The sequence below is a fragment of the Diachasma alloeum genome, unplaced genomic scaffold (assembly GCF_001412515.2).
Source record: "Diachasma alloeum isolate Michigan unplaced genomic scaffold, Dall2.0 Dall_scaffold_00547, whole genome shotgun sequence".
Classification (NCBI taxonomy): domain Eukaryota; kingdom Metazoa; phylum Arthropoda; class Insecta; order Hymenoptera; family Braconidae; genus Diachasma; species Diachasma alloeum.
Window position 1 is genome coordinate 211,322 of NW_021680679.1, and position 25,359 is coordinate 236,680.

The 25,359-nt window shown below is 36.0% G+C and overlaps 6 protein-coding genes across 7 annotated transcripts in view; 4 read left to right on the top strand and 2 right to left on the bottom strand.

Annotated features, from left to right (window-relative positions):
- Positions 1–25: 25 nt before the first annotated feature.
- On the top strand, positions 26–2,096 carry LOC107043152 (proteasome subunit beta type-2). The gene is made up of 3 exons (XM_015264493.2): positions 26–202; positions 1,136–1,492; positions 1,808–2,096. The coding sequence occupies exons 1-3, from the start codon at positions 112–114 to the stop codon at positions 1,981–1,983; spliced, it is 624 nt and encodes a 207-aa protein (XP_015119979.1). The 5' UTR covers positions 26–111; the 3' UTR covers positions 1,984–2,096.
- A 1,182-nt stretch (positions 2,097–3,278) lies between these two features.
- LOC107043151 (minor histocompatibility antigen H13) lies at positions 3,279–7,541 on the bottom strand. The gene is made up of 5 exons (XM_015264492.1): positions 7,251–7,541; positions 6,252–6,362; positions 6,098–6,180; positions 5,321–5,495; positions 3,279–4,505 (listed from the first exon to the last, which is right to left on the bottom strand). Exons 1-5 carry the CDS (start codon positions 7,440–7,442, stop codon positions 3,939–3,941), a joined length of 1,128 nt encoding a protein of 375 aa, XP_015119978.1. The 5' UTR covers positions 7,443–7,541; the 3' UTR covers positions 3,279–3,938.
- Positions 7,542–7,679: 138 nt separating this feature from the next.
- Positions 7,680–12,108, top strand: LOC107043066 (NEDD8-activating enzyme E1 regulatory subunit). Of its 2 annotated transcripts, none has more exons than XM_015264369.2 (5): positions 7,680–7,762; positions 8,254–8,363; positions 8,463–8,627; positions 9,347–10,159; positions 10,392–12,108. In XM_015264369.2, exons 2-5 carry the CDS (start codon positions 8,296–8,298, stop codon positions 10,960–10,962), a joined length of 1,617 nt encoding a protein of 538 aa, XP_015119855.1. In that variant the 5' UTR covers positions 7,680–7,762; positions 8,254–8,295; the 3' UTR covers positions 10,963–12,108. The 2 variants fall into 2 exon arrangements, with proteins under 2 accessions (XP_015119855.1, XP_015119856.1); XM_015264370.2 differs by having other exon boundaries at positions 7,715–7,762; positions 8,270–8,363.
- Positions 11,646–13,433, bottom strand: LOC107043067 (probable small nuclear ribonucleoprotein Sm D1). The gene is made up of 4 exons (XM_015264371.2): positions 13,308–13,433; positions 13,046–13,122; positions 12,692–12,797; positions 11,646–11,979 (listed from the first exon to the last, which is right to left on the bottom strand). The coding sequence occupies exons 1-4, from the start codon at positions 13,319–13,321 to the stop codon at positions 11,805–11,807; spliced, it is 372 nt and encodes a 123-aa protein (XP_015119857.1). The 5' UTR covers positions 13,322–13,433; the 3' UTR covers positions 11,646–11,804.
- Positions 13,434–14,772: 1,339 nt separating this feature from the next.
- LOC107043115 (neurocalcin homolog) overlaps positions 14,773–25,359 on the top strand; it is a 78,123-nt gene continuing 67,536 nt past the window's right edge. Inside the window, exon 1 of the mRNA XM_015264432.1 lies at positions 14,773–14,908. The gene's annotated coding sequence lies outside the window, so the exon portion shown is untranslated. The remainder of the gene's footprint in view (positions 14,909–25,359) is intronic.
- Positions 15,532–25,359, top strand: part of LOC107043116 (neuronal calcium sensor 2) — a 60,188-nt gene continuing 50,360 nt past the window's right edge. The window contains exon 1 of the mRNA XM_015264434.1: positions 15,532–15,635. The gene's annotated coding sequence lies outside the window, so the exon portion shown is untranslated. The remainder of the gene's footprint in view (positions 15,636–25,359) is intronic.

Genomic DNA, 25,359 nt, shown 5'->3' on the forward strand with positions numbered 1-25,359 from the left:
CTGAAGATACAGTATGGCTGCTGAGTTTAATGACAGGCGGTTTTCAGAGACTGCAGGGTTAGGTGAACGTGAACGCATTTGTCTCCTCAAGAAATCCGGAATCTAATAAAAATGGAGTGTCTGATTGGAATCCAGTTCAGGGATTTTGTTCTCGTTGCTGCTGACATGACGATTGCACAGTCAATAATGGTCATGAAAACGGGTGAGTAGTTCTCCTGAATTACTGAACAGTCATTCATGAAGTCATGCAGGTTCAGGAAGTACTTTGGGGATGTGAACCCTGAGAAAACATTTTCGAGAGTCATTCTGACTTGAAAATTATCCAGAGTAAAACATCTTGCACTAAGAAAATAAGAACTTTTGTCAAGTAATTTTGTACTTGTCCTAAAGACGAGGATAATTTCTCGATGACGAGAAGGCGATTTCTCAAACAAGTAAAGTAAAATTGAATTAATTCATTTGATTCGAATGCAAAAGCCACTTCAATCGATTTGAGAACTCCCTTTCTTGATATGAATAAATTGTCCTCATCTTCCGGACAAGTATTTTCAAGCCACGAATTTCTTGATACAAGTAATGAAGTAGTTCTCAAAAAACACTTGTTTTCTCAGTGTAGCGACGTGGTCAAACGGTTTACGTCAATTAGTTTTAACGGTTTAGTCTTTAGTTTTGTTTTCCAGAAATATTTCCGAATTTAAGGGAGATATCGAAATTTTCATAATGACCTTTTTTGTGGAGTGAATTGAGTGCTACTAAAAAGGTGATGAGAAAAATTTTTCTATCTCCCTTAGATTTCGAGATATTCATTGAAAACTAGCCAGTCGTCAAAATCGACTTAAACCGTTTGAATCATCCCACTTCTGACACCAATTGAAAACCATAGGCTTAAATAAATAAAGGTTTATTAAATTAATGAGGCGAGGAATTAAATACAAAAGGATGTGGCAAGAAAAAGAATGAAACAATTCAGAGACGCCAAATTCAGAGAAGAGGTTCAGAGAAAGGAGAAGAATATGTAAATAATAGAATAATTGGAGAAATTAGATTCGTGTCTTTCTTCTTGTCGCGGATCAATATCCCCCATTCGTCAGGACAAATGAAGAATGCCTCGTCAACAAAAATTGTTCTCCCCCAGACGAGCACAAGATCCACAAGATCTCGGAGAAGCTGGTGATGGCAGTGTCTGGAGAGCAAGGAGACGCAACCCAGTTCTCAGAGTTCATTGGGAAGAATATCCAGTTGTACAAAATGAGGAATGGCTATGAGCTGTCGCCCAAGGCAGCTGCAACCTTCACGAGGAGAAAGTTGGCGGACTATCTCAGGTCCAGAACACCTTATCACGTTAATTTGCTGATGGCTGGGTACGATGATGAGACTGGCCCTGAGCTATTCTTCATTGATTACTTGGCTTCGTGTGTCAAGGCACCTTATGCTTGCCACGGCTATGGAGGGTTCTTCTCGCTTACTATTCTGGATAGATATCATCGACTTGGTGAGTTATCTTAGTATGGGAGGAAAATTCTAAATTTTTTTCAAACCACTGACATCTCCGACGATTTTATTAACGTTTTGCTGTTGAAATAGCACCCAAAAATAATCCTCTTCAATATCCCATTCATTTTTCTAAATAATCTCTAAACATTTGACTTGGAAACTTGTCAGATGTCTCAAAATTGACAAAAAATAATCATTTTTCACTTCAATTGAAAATTCTATTGTTCAGATAATTGGAAAATTCAATTATCTGAACGAAATGTGTTTCATGTGAAATTACTAAAAAATTCATCATTATCCTTTTTATTTGCAGATATGAATGAGGAACAGGCCTACGAACTCTTGAAGAAATGCGTAGCAGAGGTCCACAAACGTCTAATCGTCAACCTCCCCAACTTCAAAGTCCAGAAGATCACAAAAGACGGTATCATCGACTTGCCCCCAGTAACGGCCCAGGAGTTGGCTGTCGAACGTGCCGCAAGAGCATAAGTCCCCCCATTACATTTCCTCCTGTTAATGCTTCTGGATTTCGTAATTATTACCTAAACCTTATGAATTTTCAATAAACAATTTTTGGAATAACAAATAAAACTCGTGCATAATTTTTACACAGACAAAAATCCTGTATTTCGAATAAATCTGATCGGTTGAATCACAAAAGAAATTTAAATTGATCTCGTAATTTACATTCGACGACATGAATCTAGTTATGAGTCTTATCTCAGCATTGTCGTCAGGAAGATTGATTTCATTGTATTTTTCGTATCATTAATGCATTATCATTGTGCGATAATTATAATTCGGAAAAACTACCCTCTCTCAGTTACAAAATTGGAATGGCTACAATGAAATTTCATTGATGTTGACATTTGGCGTATCCGTAAAAAAACAATTACCTAGATAAATTCGACGGTTGTCGAGAGTGCTGGTGAGATGATTTGACCCTTGATAAAAATTTGGGAGCGATAGCTGTCGATGTACAATAGAAATTGAAAAATCTCAGACGAGTGCGATCGTTGAATCAAGAATATTTCGACTTTAATAAAAGATCTGGAATAAAATTATGCTTTGCTTTTAGTTTCAGGAAATATTCTTGACACAATGATATTACTCTTCATGACGAGTGCCATGTTATACCCATGACGTGAAAATTGATATGAATACGAGAGAAATCACTCATGAAATTATTTTTAGAGAAATTTTCAAGTCGTCGAAATCGTTAAATGCATTTTAAAAAATTTATCGAATATTTTTGATGACGAAATTCTCATCAATTTGACGGTTTCACTGATCAAGATCTGTCATAAATGTAAAAAAATAATAATGTCATTTGGATTTTAAAAGTTCAATGAATAATTCTATCCATCGATCGACCGATTGAATAAAAAAATCAAAATCTCAAAATTTCTGGAAATCTTCTGTTCTAGTTTTCAGAGTGATTTCTCCATACGACCAGAAGCGTCACAATTCATGTCCATGAAATCTCTCAAGAAATTATTTGCATAGAAGTGATAGAAATTTCGCAAATTCTTGAGAGACGTTTTTAAGGTATAAAAACCACTGAATGCATTAAAATGCATTTTCATCCAATATTTTAGGTGATGAATCCTCGTTAATTGAATATTTTCGCAAATAAAAATCATAAATGTCAAAAATAAGACCATCATCAAGATTTTGAGACTCCAATACATCATTTATACAGAAACAAAATAGAAAATTCTCGAATGCATTGAAATACATTTTTATCCGATATTTCAGATGATGGAATTTTCATTAATTAGACATTTCCACAAAAAAATCTGTAATAAACCTCAAAAATAATAATTCCATCAGGATTTTGAACTTTTAATGAATAATTCTATTCATCAAACGTCTCAGAATAACAAAAAACAGGTTCTCACTAGATTTCCATTTCATGACAAGTGCGTAAATATAAATTCGAAAGAAATCCCTCAAGAAATTATTTGCACCGAACTACTAGAAATCTTATAAACACCTGAGAGAACTTGCAAACTCTTCAAAATCCTCAAATGCATTAAAATCCATTCTTACCGAATATTTTTGCTGATGAAATCCCCACTAATCTGACATTTCCACTGATAAAAGTCCGTCGCAAATGTCAAGAATAAGAATGCCACCAGTATTTCGAAATTCCAATGAATAATTCTACCCACCAATCGTCTGAGAATAAGTAAAAAAACAGGATCTCAATGGATTCTAGCCAATTTCCCAGAGTGATTCCCTCCCCACATCAAAATCCATTGAATCCCCTCCCTCCCTCGACTATGATACACGTCTCAATTGACAATTCGTCATTCCTCCCCTGAACTATCGCATAGGACCGACATTCCTCCACCCCAATGAAAAATTAATTTACTAAGACTGATGTTCCTCGGTGGATCAAGCGTTATCGTTCAATTATTTAAATAAACTTCGATATATCTCTATTTATCCTTCTTCCCGTCAACTTGAGCTTCCGTCTGGGGCTCCTTAAGGGCCGAGGGATGATCCTCATACGTGAAAATCTTCTTGAGATCGCCCTTGACGAGGGCTACCAGCAGGGGAGTGCCTATGCACGCTGGCACCAGGTACAGAAGGGCTGGCTGGGCGTGATTGAACACGAACATCACCAGCATCGTTGCTATCAGGCCCATGAAGTAGGCGAAGAATGTCGTGTAAAAGTAAGTGTAGGATTTTCGCCCCAGGCTGTGGTCGAACCTCAACAGCAGAGCGATGAAGATCCCTGGGACGACTATGTCCCCCAGCCCCAGCATCGCAAACTTCTTTGCCTTGAGGCCCAGCTCAATCAGGTCCTGGGGGAATACCAGCTTTATCGGGGCCTCGAAGGACTTGGCCACTGTCACCATGACGTCGGTACCGAACACCCAGAAGATGTCGTAGATGAAGAGACCTCCCAGGAGGATGCAGCCTGTCACTATGTTGTTCAGGTGCAGCAGCTCGACTGCGTTTATTGCGAAGGCTATCGCGAACAAGTTGTTCGCCACCCAGTGCTGGAAGGAGGGTTTCATTCGTCATTTTGTGGAAGTTAAAGGAGTTTAGACGTTATTTTTATTTTTGAGAGTAAAATGGGAAGTGAAGTCTAAACGAAAGTTGATATGAGTGGAAATATTTTTGGTGGGTCTGAGGAAATGATCTTTTCGATGTTAGGGGGAAGATTGAAATCTCAAATAATCAGAGAAAATGAACAAAAATTCCCAAGGGATCAAGCTTAATTAAATAAACTTAAATGGCTTATTTTAATATTATGAAAATTAATATAAAAATGGAATACTATAATGTAATATAATTTAATGTTTATTTAAATAAATTAAATTTTTAGCTTATTTTAATATTGGGACATAAATAAATAATTTATGCCGAAACACGCAAGTCAAATGAGAGGCTCTTGTCTGAAAAAAATTATTGAAAGAAGAATTGGTGAACCAAGTTCTTACACGCGTCGAAGATGAATAATTTTTCTCAGGCTTTTTGAATTTATTTCTCCTTGTTATATAATTCATGATGATCTCAAAAAATACTATTTTCGTATGAGATAAAGTTGTTCTTTAATTATTGCTAATGAATCGATACTTTCATCATGTTTTCCAAATGTAGATATTAGTGAGCCCTATCCATCAATAATATTTAAATTTCAATTCATATATTAAATTTCAGAATTGCCGATTTTTTGTAGAAAATTTGTTGTCCCACAATAATAATAAAAAATGTTCTGAATTCATTGAATGATGGCTTTAAAAAAAATTCACTATCATGTTTTTCGACAGCAGTTTTTCATTAATTCTCTCCACATGGGGGTTTTGTTTACCTTCTGGAGGAGATACCATACTCCAATCAGTGAACAGCAAATGAGGCAAACGATGTCGTGTAGATTAAATGTGTAATTTATGATATCTTCGGTCTTGTCGCCTTCGCCTGAGGTGAATTGTATTTGATACGGGGTTTTTGGAATGGCCGCAGGCACCAGGGATGATATAATGGGGCTGAAAATTGAAAGTATGCTTAAACAGTTGTTCAACTGAATGAGTCGTCAGGAAAACAGTTGAATGAAGCGTGTTAATTGTGATGAATGTTAATTTTTGATGAATTTTAATGGAGCACGTATGAGAAATTTTAATAGAATTTTAATAAGAAATTCTAATAGAAATTTTAATAGAAAAAATTTATGCTGGAATCCTATTAAAAATATATAATTCTATAAAAACATTTTGTTAAAAGATCTTTGATAAAAACAGTGAAGGATGCTGATTTTCTAAATTTTCCCAGTTTTTTCATTTGTGTTTTCATTTGTTTTTCATGATAAAATCCAAGAAAAAAAACTTGGAAAATTCTTGTGCAAGAATTTTTATAAAAATAATTCCAATAGATTATTTGTTTATGATTTATGTTAAAAAAATCAACATCTATGCACTTTTTTCGCTTAACAAATATCTATTGAAAAACCCAGATGAAAGTTGCATAGTTTTTTATAAAATTTCTGCAACAAAAAATAGGAATTTCGAATAGAATTCCAATAAAAATTAACTTCCATGAATATTTCATAATTTTATTATCCAATCGTTTGATTGGGAGGAAATTTTCGTACCTCGTGAGATGACACAGGGCTAGAACCCCCAGGAAAAAGAAGTAACCGGTCAAGAGTAGATTGATGTATTCCTTCGAGAATATCTGCAATAATCCATCATTTAATGTATCTCGTAATTCTACAGGATCATGATAAAAATCTCGAGAATACTCACTTGAAAAATTAGGTACAATCCGAAGAGAGCACAACTGGAGATGACAGGGAACATTGCTGCATCCCGGTGGGACATGGTTTCTGGTTTCTCCCCACTCGTCTCAAATTTTTGCTAAACGAGAGAATTGCATTTTTTATAAATGCGTGTAGTTATTGTTGCTAATAAATTGGCAATTTGGTTCTGAATATATTCTCTTTATTTCATTATTCTTTTGATTAATTCCACTTTGATGACAATTTTTTGAGTGATCGTTGAAAGATCAATTTTTGGAAAAATAACTAATATAATTAATTAGTTAATATCATTTTTATTACTAAATAAACTACAATTTTAACTAAATTTTATTACTAAATAATATAATTTTTTTGAATCTGTATGAAAAATTGATTTTTAATTGATGCCAATGACTAGAGCTTATTAAAGTCTATATTCATGGAAAAATTCATGAAATACAATTGATCCCTCATAAGAAAATTTCTAAAAAAATGAAGAAACCGTGGACAATTGCATTTTTTTAAATAAGTATATTTACTGTTGCTAATAAATTAGCAATTTTCTTCTGAATAGATTCTCTTTACTTAATTCTTATTTCACTATTCTCTTGACTAATTTCGTATTGATGACAATTTTTGAGTGACCGTTGAAAAATTGACTTTTAATTTAATTTTAATTGGTGTCAATGAATAGAGCTTATTAAGTTTATAAAAGTAAAGAAAAATTAAGACATTTCAGACCTCATGCAGCAACCCTACCCTAAAAAATTGGAAACATAAATTTGAGCGATTCCAAAGCTTCCATTCAACTGCAAAAATAGTACCACGAGGTCCATCTCCCCAAAATCAATTACCAAATAACCATTTTAAAGCTCCAATAAACTCAATTTCCGAGAAATTCGTGAATAAAACTATCAAAATAATAGAAAAAATGCCCAATTCCCACTTCCAACGTCACTCCATATGGCGAAAATCCCATTGTTTTCCAGCACTGGTAATATCTAACCTGCTGTTCCTTCTGGTGCTTGACCGATCGAAAGCTCCCGAGGAAAATCGGCAGGATGGCCATCACCACGAGACTCCCGTAAGCCAGGACCATTCCCTCTGCTGATGCTGGATCCTGACTCGATGTCTTATTGACATTGTCAACAATACTGTCGTTAACATCTGACACAGCCTGATTCACCGCACCTTCCATCTTGCTATCACTCTGTTCACTGCACTCGCTGATGTGTGTGTCTTCTCCAGGGAGTGTACGTATCGCTGTCGGGCTTGTGCCTCGACCAGACGAGAAATCCACTTGTCCTATCGTAACACGTATGCTTGGGCACGTGGATGGATTTTGTATACGTCTACAGGAGAGTTTTGACCACGAGAGGGAGGTAACACGTTTGCTCAAGGGGAATCGCACCTCGATCGACTGATGATATTGGAGGAAATTGGATTTGAGTCTATTCACTCGGTTTTGCAAGAACATTTTCGCAGTTGATTTGTCAACACGTTTTATTCATTCGTTTTGTGAGTTTTTTTTCTCGTTTTTGAGACATCTATTATGATTTCTTACCGCTGGGAATTTATTTCTTTTTTTGTTGCTTGAGATAATCAAATTTTTGTTGGAATTTTTCATTGTTATTGATATTTTATGCAAAGGTTTCATTTGGTCGTTTTTTTTGCTATTTTGAGGCTTTTATGACGATTTTTCAGCGTTGGGAATTGATTTTAATTTTTGGTGTTCAAAGTAATCAATTTTTCGTTGGAATTTTTTCCATTTTTATTGACAATTTATTTAAAGGTTTGATTTATTTGTTTTGGAAGTTTTGTTTTTGAAATTTTGGAATTTTTTCAATGATTTTTTAGCCCTGGGAATTTATTTTTTGTTTATTTTCATTGCTGATTGTTTTTTGTGATTAATTGAGTATGAATTTGGATTTATTAGTTTGGGAATTTATTCTTAATTTTTCAATTGAAATTTTGGTTTTTTGGTGCTGATTTCTCATTTTGATCTTTAGTTTTTGGGAATAGTAGATCAGAGAAGGGTGGAGTGAGTACTGATGGCTTCACCGGCACCCAAATCACCGGAGCAGTCGGAGAAGAATCGAAAATATGACAGACAGTTGAGGTAATTGAGGGCTGAGGGTCGATCCTGAGGGTTCAAGGGTCGGCGTTGAGTGATTTGAGGGCTTTGTTGAGGGAAAATTAAGGGTTGAGGTTTTTTCAGGTTATGGGGGGACCACGGACAGGTTGCTCTGGAGGCAGCCCACATTTGCCTCATCAATGCCACTGGGCTGGGGACTGAAATCCTGAAGAGCCTGGTTTTACCTGGGATTGGAGCTTTCACGATTGTCGATGGAAAGAAAATCAGTCAGGAGGACATTGGGGCCAAGTAAATATTTATTCTTTCAGTTTCCAGCGGACGATCCTTCAGAGGATGTCACGAATTTCTAATTTCATGAATTTCCGAATTAATTCATCATATCGTCAGAAACTTAAAACAATTCGTCGAACGTCATTTGAAAAATTGCTGACAATGACATATTTTAAAATGTTTCTCTAGAACGTTTTCATTGGAATTGAGATATTTTGTTTTTGAAGTTGAAAAAACGAAATTTTGAATCATGTTGTCAAATAAAAGATTTATTATTTCAATTTCCAGAGGATGATCTTCAGAGGAACATTACAAATTTCAGATTAATTCATCATATCACCAGAAACTTTAAACAATTCTTTGAATTTTCTGATGGAGAAACAGAAAGAAATTGAGAAAAGTGAAGATGACATCTGGAAAAAAATATTCGAGACTCCCTTTTCGATATTTTCTATTTTAAAATACATTCAGAGAAAATTTATTCATGAATTTCCTAAAATTTGCTGAAAATGGCACATTTTAAAATGTTTTTTTCAATATCCGCACTAATTATCGTTGAAGCATGAAATGAGGGCTCTCTCATCTCCCCTTTCCTCACACTTTTCTCCAAGAAATCCATCACAGTAAAAAAATTCAAGGCCACTCAATAACATTCTCCATCATCTCATCATTTAATTTAACTCCCCCTAATGAATCTCAAGAAATTAACGTGCAAATCACTCAGCAATTGCCCCCAGTTTTTTCCTAGACGCCGACAGCGTCGGAAAATCCCGCGCCCAGGTGGCCACACAGCTGCTGGTGGAGCTGAATCAGGACGTCCGAGGTGACTACATCGACGAGGGCCCCGATCAGATCCTGTACAACAGTCCCGACTTTTTCAACAGCTTCACAGTGGTGGTGGCGACAGCCCTGCCCGAGAAATCCCTGATCCTCCTGTCTAAGAAGCTCTTCGACCTCAACATTCCCCTCATCGTCTGCCAGAGCATCGGCTTCATCGCCTACATGAGGATCCAGACGCGCGAGCACACGATAATCGAGACTCATCCTGACAACGAACTCCCCGATCTTCGCCTGGACAAGCCCTTCGAGAGCCTCAAGCAGCACATGGACGCCATCAACATGGAGGAGATGGACCTGAAGGACCACTCGCACACGCCCTACGTCATTGTCCTGTACAAGTACCTCGAGAAGTGGATGCAGGAGAGGGGGAGTCCACCCAACAACTACAGGGAGAAGAGCCAGCTGAGGGAGATGATCAAACAGGGAATTCGGAGGGATGAGGATGGCATTCCTCTGGACGAGGAGAACTTCGAGGAGGCCATCAGGGCTGTGAACACCAGCATTGGGACCACGACTGTTCCCAAAAGTGTATTGGATATACTTAACGATGACAGATGTGTCAATCTCACTGCCATGAGCTCCTCCTTCTGGATCATTGCGAGGGCCATCAGGGATTTCATGGAGAACGAGGGCTCTGGACTACTCCCTGTCACTGGCGCTCTGCCTGACATGACTGCTGATACCGAGAAGTACATCGCACTTTCGCAAATGTGAGGGTTCTAGTTATTCTTTCGGTTTTTGCCTTCAGCAAATTTTCAAATTTCTAAAATCTTTTTTGCAATTCAGTAGTTGATTTTTTGACAATTTTGCAAATTTCTTGATTTTTAAAATTATTTTCCATGATTAATGAGAGAATGTAGAGTTTTATTCTTGGGGTATTTCTGGATAAATCAATCTACCCCTCGAATTTTCAAGACTCATAAAACCAAAAATCTTCCCTAGTTATCACAAACAAGCAGTGAGTGACGTCGAAGCAGTCTGGCGCCACACAATTCGCCTCCTTCGACAGCTGGGACGTCCCTCAGACTCAATTCCCGAGAAAGACGTCAAGCTGTTCTGTCGCTACGCCTCCGACATTCACGTGGAGCGCGGCACATCGATAGCTGACGAGTACGACCCAAAAACCATAAACGCCAACGACATCGCCGAGAGCCTGGAGAACCCCGAGAGCATGATGGTGTACTACGTCGTCCTGAGGGGCTTCCAGAAGTTCCAGGCAGAGTACAACTCCTATCCTGGGGAGTTCGACGATCACGTGGAGCCAGACATCGTCAAACTGAAAGCTTGCATTTCCAAGTTGTTGGGGGAGTGGGGATGTGGGCCACTGACCAAGGACGATTACGTCCACGAGTTCTGCAGGTTTGGGGGCGCTGAGTTGCACTCAGTGTCAGCGTTTCTGGGGGGTCTAGTTGCTCAGGAGGCCATTAAATTCATTACTTCACAGTACAAACCGATTCACAATACTTTTATACATGATGCTGTCACTTCGAATTCTGCTATTTTCTTTTTCTGAGGTTTTCGAGAGGGGGCGGGGCTAAATAATCACTAAACTTTTGTTTTTATTCATCGGTTAGATAAATCTTGATGAATTACTGTTTTGCATGAAGGAAAGATTTGATTTTTCTATTTATTTTGAGAATGAAAACTCAAATTTCGAATTGCCACATTCAATAATGAAGGAATTTTATGCAAAACTGCGATTGAGGACAGGCGTATTAACGGGGAGATGAGACTTGCTTTTTCTGAGAGGCTGAGGCTAAATAATCATTAAACTTTTGATGAATTGCAGTTTTACATGAAGAAAGGATATAATTCTTTTGGTTGGATAAAAAAAATTATTTTCTTTATTTTGAGAATGAAAAAATCAAACCCTGCAATTTTGATTTGTCACATTCAATAATGAAAAAAATTCGTGCAAGACTCGAACAGTTCATTTCATCAACAATTCAAGGATTTTTTTAAATCTAAAAAATGTCTAGTGAGCGATTATTTTACTCCATTCTCCCCTACTGTATTATAATTGATCATCCTGATGATTAACAACTCATGAATAAGAAATAAACCGACCATTTTCTCCCCCTGATGATGAATATTTCAATGAAGATCCTCTTTTTACATATTTAAGTTGTAAAGTAATCTGAACAATGACTCTTACCACTAACTTTAAGTTAACGACGATAATAAATTACAAAAGAGTTAATTATATTTGAAAAGTTTATTTTCTTGCCTCAAGTTTAATCCTAATTACTTCATTAAGTTTCTGTAATTTAACTTAAAAAATGTGGAAAATGGAAAGTTGTCACTCTCCGTGATATTGAAGAAAGACGAACATTTTCTTGGTGACTATGGCTGTGATTATCGTCGGCCCCGTCCCCTGCCACGTCCCCCACGGCCTCCACGTGCCCCACGACCCCCGCGTCCTCGTCCTCGAGCAGCGCCCCTCGCTGCCTCCTTCTTCTTAGCTTTGGCCTTTGGTGTATCGTCTATGAGGAGGGTCTCCAGGGGCAGCGAGTCAGGTAGAATGTAATACCTATTTGATATTGCTCGATTAATTTCAGAAATACTTCTGTTGGAAATCAATAAACTCATGTTGTTATAATTTTGCCATTAACAATTTTTATTAACGTGTAATTAAAAGGTTTTGATTACATGGAATAAATCCTTTGCCCATTAATTTTAATTGTCAATTCAATTCAATTAATGAAATTAAATTATTTCAGTTTATAATTGATAATTATCTTCTTTCAGACAATTAAATAAAAATGATTAATTAAATGATCTGCATAGAAAAGTTTTTTTAACACCATTTTATCCAAGTCTTAAGCTATATGAGAATTTCCAGAAGAAATATGACACTTGAAATATGAATTATGACAATTGAGTAAAGTAGAAATATAGTTTAACAAAATAATGGAACAAAATAATATAAAATGATAAATAACACACGACAGAAGGAAATTATGTGCAAAATGGCCATTCATAGCATGATGTCAATTTATTATCAAAAAACAATTATTTCATCTCTATTTGATAACGTCTTCATTCGATCATGAAATTTTTTTTTCAAATTCTCAAACAGTATTTATTTGAAGCGACTAAAAACGCAAATAGAAGTCAAATTTTTTAGAATTTCAGGTTGAATAACAACATTAATATGAGCTAGTTGAGTAAGCCCATTCGTTCAATTGAAATAAAGTCTGTTTGATTCAATTAAATTATTGTAATGAATCAGATTGTAATACCTTATGTTGTTTCCACGCAGACTGAGGGTGTCCAGCTGCACTGGGTCACGGTTTTTTATCGTCATCTTGACGGTTTTCAGGTGAGTATTCATTGCCACATCAACTCCTGTCGTATTTGTAAATTAAGAAAAGGAGAATTAATAATGATTACTTTTATTTGCATTATTTTTCATAATATTTCTCCAGATAACTCACGCATTTTGAACAAATAAAAGCTTTTACTTTGAATTGTTCTATTCTTTTTGTATGATTTGAACATTTTCATTGAAATAAATCATTTATTCATTCCAAATAAATGAATAAATAATTTTTTTCGTGCGTGTCAAACAATAATTTGAGGTTAAGTTTATATACCAGTGATTGTCCCATGCACCTGAGTGCCATTTTTCAGTTCGATCGTCACAGTCTCGTGACTGAGTTTCATCAGAAACCTAAAACACAAAATTCGTCACTAAATTAATCAATTTATTCGTGAAGATTGAAGACAACTTGAGTGTTTGAGGTTAAAGCGTCCCAGCGGCAGCCCATCGTTTGTTTACACCTCGCACTCAGATCGGAGCAGGGGCTAAATAATAATTAAAGCTTGCGCATTTAGTGTTGTAGTCTAATTGTTTACCTCACTAGCTTCATTTTTATCTCAGAAAATTTGAAAACAACGAGTCACTTTTGGAGTTGTTGCAAACACACTTCTTTATAACTCAGCGGGTGTCGGCTCCGGTAGTTTAGGTTTAGAGGGTAAGAGGGGGCGCCGGGAGAATAGTCGATAGATGAGTATTTTGGTTTGAATAAAGTAAATAGTATATTGTGCACCAAGGGAGGAAAAAAGGATTTTCTAACTCGCGTGTGGAATAGAATGTTCCGAGGCGAAAATCTCCAGTAGAATGTATTTTATAGAAAAAATCAGTGGATTTCATTTTTTTTCATGTTCTATGGGAATTCGACCAGAATTTTAAAATCCAAAAAAGAAATATTCATCTTTCATAAACGTAAGAAATTAACCCATCGAGTTTTTCAGTCAGTTTTTTTTTTAAACAATAGTCTCTCGTTTGACTAGGGTGTCTCGAGCTAACACGCCATGTCGAGCACGCAGAACCAAATTATTTATTACAAAAATTTGACACTGACAATAATTTTCATACTGAGCATCGAATTTTTATTCATTTTTTCTAGATTTTTCGATATTTTTTCTAAATTTTAATCTTTTCCCTAACCTCGGAAATTCCATTTCCTGATAAGACTATATTATTTTTGCAATTATAGATTAATTATTATTAATAATACTAGACAGTCGATTGAGCAGAAATTCAACCAGAATGTCTCGATTCGTATTAACTTTCGTTTACAATTTATTCCAAATTTAAATCTTCAAAATTCAAGTCATGTTTACACAATTTTACACGAATTCTAACTTTGACGAGTGCAAAAAATTGATCCATTAAATTTCTTCAATTATTTTTCTAAACAACAGTCTCTCATTTGACTAGGGTCATGTCAGGCACGCAGAAACATAAATTATTCATTACAAAAGTTTCACAGTGACGATAATTTTCTATTGCGCATAGAAAATTTATTCATTTTTTTATATTTTTCAAGATTTTTTCTATATTTTAATCTTCCCCAATCTCGATGAGACTCCTAACTGGCCATACTCATAACTGAGAAACAAATTCATTAATTGAGATCAGTCTGGGCTCATTCTAAACGGAAAAGAAGTGGTGTCCACGAAAAAAAAAAAATTCCATTTTATTTAAAATTGAATGAGCTGTGAACATTTTTAAAAAAATCAAAAGCGGCCTCCCCCACTCTCTCCCCTATATTATTTTCGCAATTATAGATTAATTATTATCAATAATACTAGCCAGTCGATTCATCTCAAACTCAACCAGAATGTCTCCATTCCCATTAACTTTCGTTTAGAATTAGCTTCACACTGAAATCTCCAAAATTAAATTCCTGCTTAACCCTTTAATTATTCACGTCATCTCAGATGTTCCCGCCCCTCTCCCCCCTCCCAAATCATCACCAGCGCCCCCCTCCCCAACAGCAATTTCCCCGCTCTGGCCAGTCGCTCAGCAGCTCGCTCTACCTCGCAGTTCCCGCATTTGCGGAATGATATTCCAATATGGCAACCGTAGTAACGTCTGCACGAGTCGGTGTGTCGGAAATGTTTTGATTCCGTTGACAAATCGCGACGGCCGGTCGACGTATCGCACATAGGTTAGTAGGTTTGCCAATCAAAATCAAAAAATTTTCCCTGTCACTCGGATTGAAAAAAATCGCCCCCCTGTTTAACCCCAAAAAGCAAAGAGTCACATTTTCAGTGAGAAACGAGAGAAAATTTTTTTGAGGAAATCGTGATTGCTGTTGAGATTCTCTGGCATTCGTAACCGGAATTGAGTGAAAAATGAAGTATTTCGTGATTAAAAGGGACGACGAGTAATTGGGGGTTGGGGTGGGATTGCAAAGCTCAGAGGGATCGTCACAGCGTACGATCAAGTGATTTTGTAATCGAGATTCAACGAATTTTCCGGCTTCTTGTGGCACAACCGTATCACTTTCCCAAATCCTCGACAAGTTGTACTAGTGAAGTAATACAGTTGCGTCACAGAGTGACCGGTGACGTATATTTATCGTCTCGTTTTTCATTAGTCAAGTTATTCAACGTGAAATAGTACATCTAGCCTCATTGGGAAGAAAATGAAATCAATTTGCCAACGAAATAACCGAATTTTTTGCTCTCGTCTGGGTTTTACTTCTCATTTGTCGTTTGGGTGATTTGTGGATTGAGTGAATGAATTGGGCGATTGTTTATGAGTGGCTGGTATGCGAGGTGGGGAGAATGGAGATGAAATATTGAACATCAACAATGGAATTGACCCAACGTGGGACATGTCACTTGATGAAACTACGGACGAGGCGTAGAGCAACCCCTAGGCGTCCACCGGTAAGTCGTCAATCTTGTTTCATTATTTATTGTTGACGGGTGTTACTAACCACCGGGGGTATTTAATACTGTTGTCACGGGCTCTGGTGGTGGAAGGGCTTCACGAAAACTGGATTTGCCCTTAATTCCAAAGAGTTCAGCAGGAATTAAAGTCTTAATTAAGTTGAGTTAGGGGAAAACGAGGGAAAATGACATTTACTCGGATGTGAATGTCTCGAGATTGGCTGGGGGAATTCGACAGTTTTTTTTTTCATTTTTGAGGTATTTTTGTGGATTTTAAAACGAGATTTGACTCGTGTGAACTTGAGAATTTTTTTTGTTAATTTTATTTCGTTATTCAATTCCAAAGGTTTTGGAGTTTTCCTTGAATTTTAAGCAGTTTAGCAGGAATTAAAGTCGTAATTATGTTCAATATTTTTTTTCATTTTTGAGGTATTTTTGTGAGTTTTAAAATGAGATTTGACTCGTTGAAGACGTGCTGTTGGGGTGGGGGATGTGGGAGATTTAAGAAGATGCGGTTTTACTTTCAAGTTAACTTGAGAATGTTTTTTGTGAATTTTATTTCATTGTTTAATTCCAAACATTTTGGAATTTCACTTTAATTTTAAGGAGTTCAGCAGGAATTAAAGTCTTAATTAAGTTGAGTTAGTTGAAAACAAGGAAAATGTAATTTACTCAGATGTGAATGTCTCGATATTGGCTGGAGGAATTCAACAATTNATTTAAGAAGATGCGGTTTTACTTTCAAGTTAACTTGAGAATGTTTTTTGTGAATTTTATTTCATTGTTTAATTCCAAACATTTTGGAATTTCACTTTAATTTTAAGGAGTTCAGCAGGAATTAAAGTCTTAATTAAGTTGAGTTAGTTGAAAACAAGGAAAATGTAATTTACTCAGATGTGAATGTCTCGACATTGGCTGGAGGAATTCAACAATTTTTTTTTTCATTTTTGAGGTATTTTTGTGAGTTTTAAAATGAGATTTGACTCGTTGAAATCGTGCTGTTGGGGTGGGGGATGTGGGAGACTTAAGAAGATGTGGTTTTACTTTCAAGTTAACTTCAGAATATTTTTTATCAATTTTGTTTCATTATTTAGTGCTTAAGAGAGTTACAAACCACAAAAACGTTAGAATTTCCCTTTAATTTTAAGGAGTTCAGCAGGCATTAAAGTCTTAATTAAGTTGAGTTAGTTGAAAATATAATATAATTTACTCAGATGTGAATGTCTCTAGATTCGCCGAGGAGAATTCAACAATTTTTTTGTAGGGGATGTAGGAGATTTAAGAAGATGTGATTTTTCGTCAAATCTACTTGAGAATATTTTTTGACAATTTAATTTCATTATTTTTTGTTGACTAGTGTATGTAAATGTCTTGAGTTTGACTGAGCAAAATAATTTTTTTCATTCCCAAGGGATCTTCCTAAGCCTCAAAATAAGGTTTGACTGATCGAAAATGCACTATTGCTCCGGGCGATACGAAAGATCTAAGAAAATCCATTTTCAACCTTCACCGAGTCATCATCACTGGGAACATAGAAAAAATTTCATTCTCCTCTCCAAAAAGTCTTGCTCTACCACTTAAATTTCTCATTCTACTCATTCCCCCCGATATAACCAACCACCGATGTACAATGTATAAAATACAATTGTCACGTTATCGGAATTACAGAGGTTGTGTGGGTGGAATAACTAGTTGGAATAATATTTCTCCATTCACGGTGGAATTCAAAGTTTTCTATTATTTCAACTGTGGGGTTTTTAAACACTTGATTAGGTGTGACGTTGTCAAACTAGTGTGTCAAAGGGGTGAGGAGATAGGGGTGACAGTGCTATCGGCTTTATTTACCATTTCGAGGTAATCGGAAACGTTGAATTGTCGCGTGGCATGTGTTTGGTATCTGAAATGCTCCTGTGTCTTTCCGGTAATCGGCCTCTCACCACTCATCCGGAATATCCAATGTCATTCGTTAATTGAGGATATTGCGTACGTTATTCTTATCTCCGGGGTATTTAAGTTGAATATTAAGTGTGATAGAGAGGTGATAGGTAATTCGAGGAAATGCTGATGAGGGAAGGAAATGAATTTTTCCATTGGGAATATCTCGGGATTGGTTCCGTCCATCTGAGTGATTCGGGAGCGATTTTGAAGGTATTTTTGTATCCTTTGAAATGAAATTTAATTCATTGAAATCGCATCATTCGTCTTGAATATATCTAGCAATAACTAAAATCCCACCGAAATCGCCTCAGAGGAAAACAAGGACAAATGAAGTTTGTTGAATTGTGAATATCTCGATATCGGCTGAGCAAAATGCAACAACTTTTCTCAGTTTTTAAGGTGTTTTTCAAACCTTCAAAATAAGACCTGATTCATCCAAATTGCAGCATTTGCCTAGGAAATATGGAAGATTTAAGAAGATCAATCTTCACACTTCCTCACGTCAACGTCGTTATTATCGAATGTTTAATTCCAAATATCTCGAGATCGGTGGAGTGAAAATTAACGATTTTTTTTTCATTTTCAAAGTCTTTTTTCACCGTAAATAATGAGCCATAATTCGTTCGAATTGAATCATTTGTTCACAAGACGTTGAGAATTCAATAAAGTCCGTTAAATTTTAATTTAATTTTTGCTGCTTCATGCACAGTACAGATGATTAATAATCTCGTTTTAATTATTATCCCTGCCTCTGGGGTTTCAAGAGTAAGGACAATATACTATGTCATATCTTGGGAGTACTAGAGGTTCTCAGGCGTGTTTACTCGTACTTGGCACGAATTGAATTTCCACAAGGAGAATAAATTAACGACGTGCGACCACGCGAGCTAACGAGCGCGTCGAGTGATCCTCGCACACCCACATTTTCATCTCTCTGTGTGTCAGCTGTGTTTGTACATTGTTGAATATTTCGGTTGGGGCTTGAGGGGTGAGAATAAAGGGAGGGGAATTTTGGACACCAAGTGGTTGATTATGGGTTTCGATTGGAATGGCATGATAAATTGGTTTATTTGGAGATTCTGATACTTTGTTTCCCCGGTGGGAGGATAATTCTGGGCGAGGACAATGTGGTTTTCTTATCATAAGGAAATTTTAGATACTGAGATGAGTTTTCAGTTTAGTTACGAGGATAATTATTTCAACAGTGGAGTGGAAAAATTGGATAAATTGGAATTAGGTGGAAAGTCAATTAATTGGAAATTGATTTTTGATAAGTGTCTTGGAGTCTAGTCGAGATATGATGATTTTTGTCACGTGACCAATTTATGACGGCATTGGAATTACTATATTCCATCTAAATAGCAATAAAAATGTCATATTTCTTGAAATTTCATAATGGTTTCTAAAATTTATGACATATTTTGCGCCACAAATTCTATGTAACCGGTATATTTCATTTAAATAGCAGTAACAATCTTAAAGTACTCAACATTTCATAATAGATGTCCAATTTTTTAACATTTTTCGTCACACAAATCTTACGCGACCGTCATATCCTATCTAAATAGCCATAAAAACGTCACATTTCTCTAAATTTCATGATGGTTTCTCAAATTTATGACATATTCTGTGACACAAATTTTATGCGACCCTTATATTCCATCTAAATAGTAATAAAAATGTCACAATTTTCGAAATTTCATAATGGCTATCCAAATTTATGCCCGAATATTGAGGGCAGAGGAAAATTCACTAATTCTACTTTCTTAATATCGCGTTTACTAAGGTTTTCTTCGAACAAAGTTGATTAGAATTAATACCTAGAATTGTCAGATTATCTCGCATTTTTGACGTTAAGGATAGGAGAATCCGAATGCAATATAGTGAAAATGATGATCGATTTTTTCACTTTGAACAAATAATATTAATATCCAATTAAAAAATTTCTGATATGAATAAAAAGAAGCTGTCACTCAATATTTCAAATGAAGTTTTAATTTTTAATTTGGTGCTGAAAACACGAGATGACAATATTCTAAGCACGGAATTATATTGATGAGATGAACAACAGATTAATTGAATTACCGTGTGAACTAACTAAAAATTGATAACAGTGTGGCCACGCACTTTTACCAGACTATCAACAAACATTGAATTCCAGAAATTCACACTCTAAAGTGGGTTCTAGAAGGAATTGAATTGGAATTATGATTAAAATCTTATTAAGTGAGCATAGGAATTAGAACATGAGCAAATCATTTGTTGTCATTTGAAAATTTAACAGCTGATAAATTGGGACATGATTCTCATCGGTCGTATCGCTGCTTGCAATGAGAATGATTAGAGACAATTAATTTAGAAAATTATATCGAAGCAAAAAAATATGACGCCACAGGACTGTTTATTCTGGCGGCGGTCGGGAGTCTCCGCGGTTCTTCCTCGAGCGTCAACCCGTGTTTTTCCCGTTATCATCAAAACCTGCCAAAATTCGCCACGCAGTTTCAACCGCGTCTTCCTTACGACATCTCGTGATACTGCATGCCAGAATGATTTAAATCGAGCTACCGAATAAATATAATTAAAGTGGAAAACTTTTAATTATAAATATTCCTTAATAACACCTTCGTTACTCGTCACTCACAATTACTGTAATGCCCGGAGTAACTCCCCTGGCGCGTGCTGGCATTTTTTATTACAACTAATTAAGATGGAGAGGACGTGTTGGGATCACGCAATGAGTGGAGGCGCGAGTTGGATTAAAAACTATTATTATAATTTATTCTGCAGGCACGTCTTCAAGAACAATGAAACTTTTTTCTCAACACGAGAATTGAGATGGTTTTTTTTGCTCCGGTAAAGTGGCAATGTCAGGGCTCGGGGGGGATCTAATGGGTTGACATAAAGTGGAGGAGAGGTTGGATATCTGTGCAAACATGCTATCCGCGAATAACGGACGGATTTAAGGATATCCAAGTATCTTTTATGGCTTGGTACAGACCGTACTGCACTGGTAAAAATTTTCGTCTGAATTTCCCGTGATAAATTCCGGAAATTTTTGTCGTGTTCCTGTTCTACTGACATGTCAGGAAATTTTGTCATTGAAAATCAATAAAATACCTGATTTTTCAGTTCAATTATTCTGTGAAAGTTCATAAAAATCAGGAAAATTCGGGGAAAAATTGTAAATTCATGTCATTTTCGTTCTGAATATTCATGTTCCACTGAAAATTCACGAATTTCTGTGAATTCTAATTAAAACTTGAAACTTCATAACCATTTTTCCTCAACATTCGATTCAATGTCACTCTCACGAGATTCACTATAATATTTTTCATGAAATATCCAAAAATTTTGAAAAAAAATCATGAATATTCAGCGGTATTCAAAATACATTTCGCACAGAGTTCTTTTTTTTTAATTGTTGTTTATAAATAAATAGTTGAAACTGTTTGAACTCTCACAAACATTTTTTAGGCATGAAATCGATCAGGCAACAAATGATTTTTGTGGTGTAAAATTCATTGTTTATAAATTATTTACAAAAAACTTCCAATTTAAAAAAATTGCACTTTTGAAATTCCTTTCTCCAAAAGTGAACTGTCAGTTTCTATTCAGATTTTTTAAATTTTTTACCAACGGCTCAATGTCGAGATTCAAATTCAGGCCAGCAAAGTTTCAATAATAAAATCATTGTAAAATGTCCAGAAACTTTGGGTCAAATGGGGTTCAAATGAAAGCTCTGATGGTCGAGTACAAAAGTAGAAAACCATTTTACTGGAGAAAAGATAGCCAAAGTACTTGGATATCCTTAAATGCCTCGATGTAGCAGTGAAAACTTGAATTTCTTGAATCTGCGATATCTTTCGATGCAATCATGCGGTTTCGCTGCATTTGGTCTCATTTTAAAACTAAAAAAATATCTAAAATGAAGAAAAATCGTCGATTAATTTCCAATAATTTTACTTCTCTAAATTTCTATTAATTTCTAATAAATAATCGCCGATTAAAGACAGATGGTGTTCCCATACATTTTTTTTCTATATTCTCATTGTGTACAGACATAACGAGACTGTCACAATCTTCACCCATTTTTTCATTCCACAAAAACGCCCTTGAAAGCACAATGTCGCATGTCTCCAGCACCTCCTCAAGCCGCGGTGAGCCACGAACACCCGTAGAAAGGAAAGAGAAAGCGAGAAATCTGGGGAAAATAAATGGAGATAGAAAAATCTATGAAACGTTATCTCGCCACCGAAATGAAATGTCCCCCCCCCCCGCCGATGGTATCATCTCGACCTTCGGGCACTTGAGCCGATGGTAAAACGAGAAAACTTCACTCCCATACCATTATGCGACATTTTTCTTTATTCCTTTTCATGGAAAATTGGCGCGGATCGATCGGGTGGAATCGTAGTTTCGGAGTTGTGCCAAAATTTGTGGATGTGTTGGTCTGAGGATGTATAAAAACCTTGCCGCCTTAATAGAACGGAATCGGCCCCTAACAAACCCTTTGGCCCGGGTCGCGCCTGCGTGCCAAAAGTGCCGCAGTCTGCCAAACATTCGTAATCCCTCCTCCCGCCTATCGAGCGCGTGTTTCCCCCTTTTTTTGGGAGAAGGGGGGTGGGGCTGGGGGGGGGGATTGTTGTTTTTTGTCTTGTGTTTTTTACTCGCTCTTTGAAGACAACACGAGGGATGTAGCGCTGAAGTCCCTCATGTTGAGTAGTTTACTTTTTTTATGCATTCATTTTTTATGAGGGAATATTCCTTTCTAAAAAGGCAGTTTTCATGGGAACAATTGTCTTGCGTCGAATTTTTACGAAGCCCGCTTGACAACCAAAAGATAATTGAATACCATTCTATGAAACATGAATAAACGAATCATAATTGTCCAAATTATTTAGGTCAGAGGAAAATAGAATAATTCTACTTTCTTAATATTGCGTTTACTAAGGCTTTCTTCGAACAAAGTTGATTAGAATTAATAGCTAGAATTATGAGATTATCTCACATTTTTGACGATTTTTTCACTTTGAACAAATAATATTAATATCCAAATACAAAATTTCTGATATGAATAAAAAGAAGCTGTGACTCAATATTCCAAATGAAGTTTTAATTTTTAATTTGGTGCTGAAAGCACGAGATGACAATATTCTAAGCACGGAATTATATTGATGAGATGAACAACAGATTAATTGAATTACCGTGTGAACTAATTAAAAATTGATAACAGTGTGGGCACGCACTTTTACCGGAGTATCAACAAACATTGAATTCCAGAAATTCACACCCTAAAGTGTGTTCTGGAAGGAATTGAATTGTAATTATGATTAAAATTTTATTCAGTGAGCGTAGAAATTAGAACATGAGCGAATCATTTATTGTAATATGAAAATTTAACAGCTGATAAATTGGCACATACGATTCACAAATTGAGAATGATTATAAACAATCCATTAAAAGAAGGAATACCGAATCTGTCAATATTCTCAGCATGAAATTATATTGATGAAATCAGTGTATTTCATACATTAATCATTACGTATTAATGAACCAATTAATTAGTGCAAAATAATTAATAAAAATCCAATCGTAGAGATCAATAATTGACTGCAGTCCGATTTCCCCATTTCCACCTTTCTCCATCTCCAGAGTACGTGACAGACATTCACAGATAGTCCCGAGAAACTTCATGGGGAATAGCCACTGTAATTGGTTGATTCACTTTGATCGAGCTGGGAGGTCACATCGAGCCGCTCTATGGATAAATTAACTTCTCGGACAATAAAGTACTCTCGGTTGAATCAAAATTAGCCACAGACCTCTGGTAGCTTTTATAATAGGAAGACACTAAAAGTAGCATTACGCGGATTTATATCAGCTTGAAGAAAATCCCAGTGTGATTGGGAATATTTTTGCTCCTCAGGTGCTATTATTGCGCCTGAACTCTCGATTCTTTTTTACTTTTATTGGCGCGTAGTTTATCCGTCAGGTCCTGCTGAGTATTTTGTAGTTGATTGTGACGGATGGTGTACACGGAGGGAAAAGTTGGATTAAAATTAACTAGATAATCGTGACAAATTTTACTGCACTGTTGAAAATTTTGGTCTGATAGTTCCGCTATTGTTTTCGAAATTTTTTATCGAATTTAATTACCACTGAAATTTCAAGGAATTTCGTCACTGAAAATTTAGAATTTCGTGGAAAAATCAGGAGAACTGTAAATTTCAGTTTCAGTTTTTCCTGAAAATTAATAAAAAACCTGAAATTTCATGATTTTTCCCCCTAAATCGCAGTCAGAGTCACTCGCCTAAAAATGAGTAGTCAACTGTCCATGAAATTTCATTTTTTTAAGATTCGTTTGGTAAAAAAACACATCTATGGATGCAAAAATTCTCTTTGTGAACAGTGAAATTTTACCAAACGCGTGTGGTAAAAAATCACTCTCCATTACAGAAAAATTATTCGCAATATTGAGCAATCCATCGTGTTAATCGGGATAATTTTTAATGCAATGCAGCGTAAATTTTACTGTTTAGAGATATTGCCCATGATTTTTTGAAAAAGGGCTTTTCTCTGTGTGTGGTATATCCCCTGAATCGCCGCGCATCGTCAATCATGCGGCAACTCTTCACTCGTGTGATTAAATTACCGATGTACAACAGGGTAGTGGATGTTTACATCTCGCAGAATCAATTTGTCACTGTCTACTTGCCAGCCCCCTCCCACTTAATTACGCCCGGGTAATTGAATTACAGAGCAAATAAAGCCACCGATGATTATTCGTACTCTCTTTTTTTGCCGTTCGCTACGATCCAAATTAGCTCGAGCTTTGTTATCACTCGGGGTTTTAGTGGTGATATTGCGGGACTGGAATTGGCGAACGGAAAAGTTCATAGGGTTAATTAGTTGGGGGACTAAATAATCCGCGGTATTTCAATTTTTCTCCTAGTTGTGGTTTTTGGAGGTGGGGAGATTATTTTCAGCGGTTTGCGAATTTTATTCGGAGTGTTTAACATTTTTGATAAACTTCCAGAGGAGAAAATTATAAATATTTAGGCTGACGCGGCGTGTGTCAATTTGGAATTAAAATAATTTTTCGGGCGGGGTTTGTAAAAACAAGCGCTCCTTCATTATGCCCTTTTTTCTGTCAGATTTGACATTCCTTTCTCCAATTAATTGTTTATAATCATTCTCATTGCAGAAAGCAATACGGCTGATGAGAATCATATGTCACAATTTATCAGCTCTTAAATTTTCATATTACAATAAATGATTTGCTCATGTTCCAATTCCTAGGCTCACTGAATAAGATACGGATATTTTTTTTTTCTTCAAATAAAATGCTTATCTACGCAGTTAAGTTTATTTTTGTAATTCCTTCATGAAATTCTGGATAAATTCGACTATTTCGGGACAAATTACATGACAGTTGGTCATTTATTCCGAGTGAGAGAATAAAAGTACCTATTTCTATCGTATTTTCCTTTTCATATTGAGTAAAAAAAGCCCTAGAACCCAATTGCACTCGACGATTACTTCAGTTTTTCCGTAATTTTTCCTCAAACTTTTTATCCGCCTGGAAATTAACAGTCGGTAAGGTAGGAATCCTTTCCCCGCACAAGAAATAAATAAAAAATGTTCACACGTTGAAAAATGCAAAACACGATGAAAACCATGGAAACATTTTCACGGGCAAAAATAAAAATGGAAATGAATAAACACCAATGAATATTTATTTTCTGTCGATAACTTTTCGACGGACCGTCGCACATTCACTGGT